General features: G+C 41.5%; 2 protein-coding genes across 6 annotated transcripts in view; both read right to left on the bottom strand.

Moving 5' to 3' along the window:
- LOC130558731 (DNA nucleotidylexotransferase-like) overlaps positions 1–2,308 on the bottom strand; it is a 33,858-nt gene extending 31,550 nt beyond the window's left edge. Inside the window, exon 1 of one of the 2 annotated variants that reach the window (XM_057341335.1) lies at positions 1,513–2,308. In XM_057341335.1, coding sequence (XP_057197318.1) covers positions 1,513–1,686 — 174 coding nt within the window. In that variant the 5' untranslated portion in view covers positions 1,687–2,308. The remainder of the gene's footprint in view (positions 1–1,512) is intronic. The other variant, XM_057341336.1, reaches the window with a different exon arrangement.
- The window catches only part of LOC130558726 (kinase non-catalytic C-lobe domain-containing protein 1-like), a 169,990-nt gene that overhangs the window by 139,513 nt on the left and 27,977 nt on the right, over positions 1–2,500 (bottom strand). The gene's annotated exons all lie outside the window — the stretch shown is intronic.

Genomic DNA, 2,500 nt, shown 5'->3' with positions numbered 1-2,500 from the left:
TTATCCATCAGAGAATTTTCATTTTTTCAGCGGAGGGTCCCTTTAATGCCACATGAAGTCATAAATATATTTCATCTCTGGTTTGATTTTCATTTGAATATACAGTCAGACCACATACAGATGTTACACTTCATAAACAGAAAAGAAATCAATTCAATTATCCAACACTAAACGTTTCTGGAGTTTAATAGATGTTCTGTTTGTATATTTTCCCCTGACAAAACAAAGCACACGATGTGAGATTTAGAAACACACAATATAACTGTTCATCTGCATTAAACAAACTTAAATCTCTTTAGAGAGACTTCTCACACAACAATTACAAATCATTTAATGACAATTCTCTCCTCATGTGTTTGTAAACCTGTGTGCGAGTCTTTCCTCGATGGAACACATCAGAAGATATTTTGAGAAATGTCTCAGTGGTTTTGTGTTCATACAATGGAAGTCAATGGAGTTCAGTGTTGTTTGATGATCAACGTTCTTCAAAATATCTTCTCTTGTGTTCTGAAGAAGAAAGAAACTCATACAGGTATGACATGACGTGATGATGAATAAATGACGACAGCACATTTTGTTTTTGAATGATTCTCTTTAAGCTTCTCAATCACACAGCAGTTTGAACGTTTCAGGTCAGAATCAAACACTACGAGATGACACTGTGATGTGTGTGAAAACACACGAGGACAGACTGAATGAATTACACTGAGACATGTAACGAGTTTGATATGATTCATTCATGATGATAAGCCTCAGAGACACATCTCAAGTCTTTCTCCGTCATCCTCCTCCTCACAGTGACGGCCGGACGCCGCACGGCTGCTGAAAAGCATCATGGGACAGTGAACCCGGGAGGCGGTTAACAGAGGAATGTAATTACAGCTGATAGGTCGAGCGTCCGCATGGAGCAGACGTCCAGCAGACGAGACTCAGGGGACATCAGCTCTACGGCCGGAGGTCAGAGGTCATCTATAATCAAACTCCCTCTCACACTCTTTCTGCTGTGAAGCAGGGATTTTAGAGAGAGCAACACAACAGAAGTGTGCTCATGTTGATCATGTTCTTAATAAACTGTCTGCATTTTATTCAGTGTTCACCCAAAAATTAAAATTCTGTCATCATTTACTCGCCCTCATGTCATTTCATACCTGTATAAATAGAAAGATATTTGGAAGAATGTGAGTCATTTTCAGTTCCGGGACATCATTGACAACCAAAGTAGGAAGAATGGACTGTTAGTCAAAGGTGCCGAGAACTCTTTGTTTTCCTACTGTGGTAGTGGATGATGTCCCAGAGCTGAAAATGGCGAACATTCTTCCAAATATCTTTCTCTGTGTTCATTGAAACAAGACAGTTATACAGGTTTGAAACAACCTGAGGGTGAGTAAATGATGACAGAATTTTCATTTTTGGATGAACTGTCCCTTTAAGGAGCAATGGAGCACTGTGAAACAAAGTGACGTCCATCCATCATGACTCATTGATATTTGATGTTGCTTTAGTTTTTCTTACCGTTGAACCGGTCCATCCCAGCAGAGCGTAAGCATAGCGTTCAATGGGAGGAGCCACCAGATCCACACGTATAGCCCTCCAATCCCTGCGTCTATCCTCATCCGTCTCTCTCTGCTCACACACCTCATCTCTCTTTAACTTCACGATCAGAAAACACTTGTGGAAATGATCCATGGCCTCAAACCGACGGCTCGGCAGCTTCCGCAGGTCAAAGGTCGACTCCTGGAGGTCTGCGTACAGGAGGACATTCTAAACACACACACACATTTTAAAATGACTTCATAAGTTTTTTCGAATGTAAAATCACAGTTGTTTGAGATGAATGACTTACAGCAGTGGTCACCAACCCTGCTCCTGGAGATCGACCGTCCTGCAGACTGCAGCTCCAACCCTGCTTCAGCACACCTGTCTGTCATTATCCAGCAAACCTGAACACCTTGATTAGATAGTTCAGGTGTGTTTGATTGGGGTTAGAGCTGAAATCTTCAGGACGGTCGATCTCCAGGAGCAGGGTTGGTGACCACTGACTTACAGAATGTCCCGTTACACAATTTACTGTTTGCTGAACTCAATGAAAATCTGTGAATCATGTCTGAGATCATCACATTTGAGATTTCCTTTTCTGAAGCTCAAGACGAGACACTTATGAGATGAATAAGAGACTTGAACATGTCTGATCTACACACACACACACACACACACACACACACACACACATGTCTGGTTGACTATCTCCGTGGGGACAGTCCATAGGCGTAATGTTTTTATACTGTACAAACTGTATATTCTATCCCCTACCCCTAACCCAACCCCTAAACCTAAAGATCATAGAACACTTTTTGCATTTTTAGATTTATAAAAAATATTGTTCTGTACAATTTATTAGCTTTTGTGCCCATGAGGACCTCAATTTTGGTCCCCACAGTGACACGAGTCCCCATGTGTTGGTGTGTATTCAGGTTTAGGTCCCCACCGGGATATACAAACA

The sequence above is a fragment of the Triplophysa rosa genome, linkage group LG9, assembly GCF_024868665.1.
Source record: "Triplophysa rosa linkage group LG9, Trosa_1v2, whole genome shotgun sequence".
Classification (NCBI taxonomy): domain Eukaryota; kingdom Metazoa; phylum Chordata; class Actinopteri; order Cypriniformes; family Nemacheilidae; genus Triplophysa; species Triplophysa rosa.
This window is presented reverse-complemented; position numbering and strand designations above follow the sequence as displayed.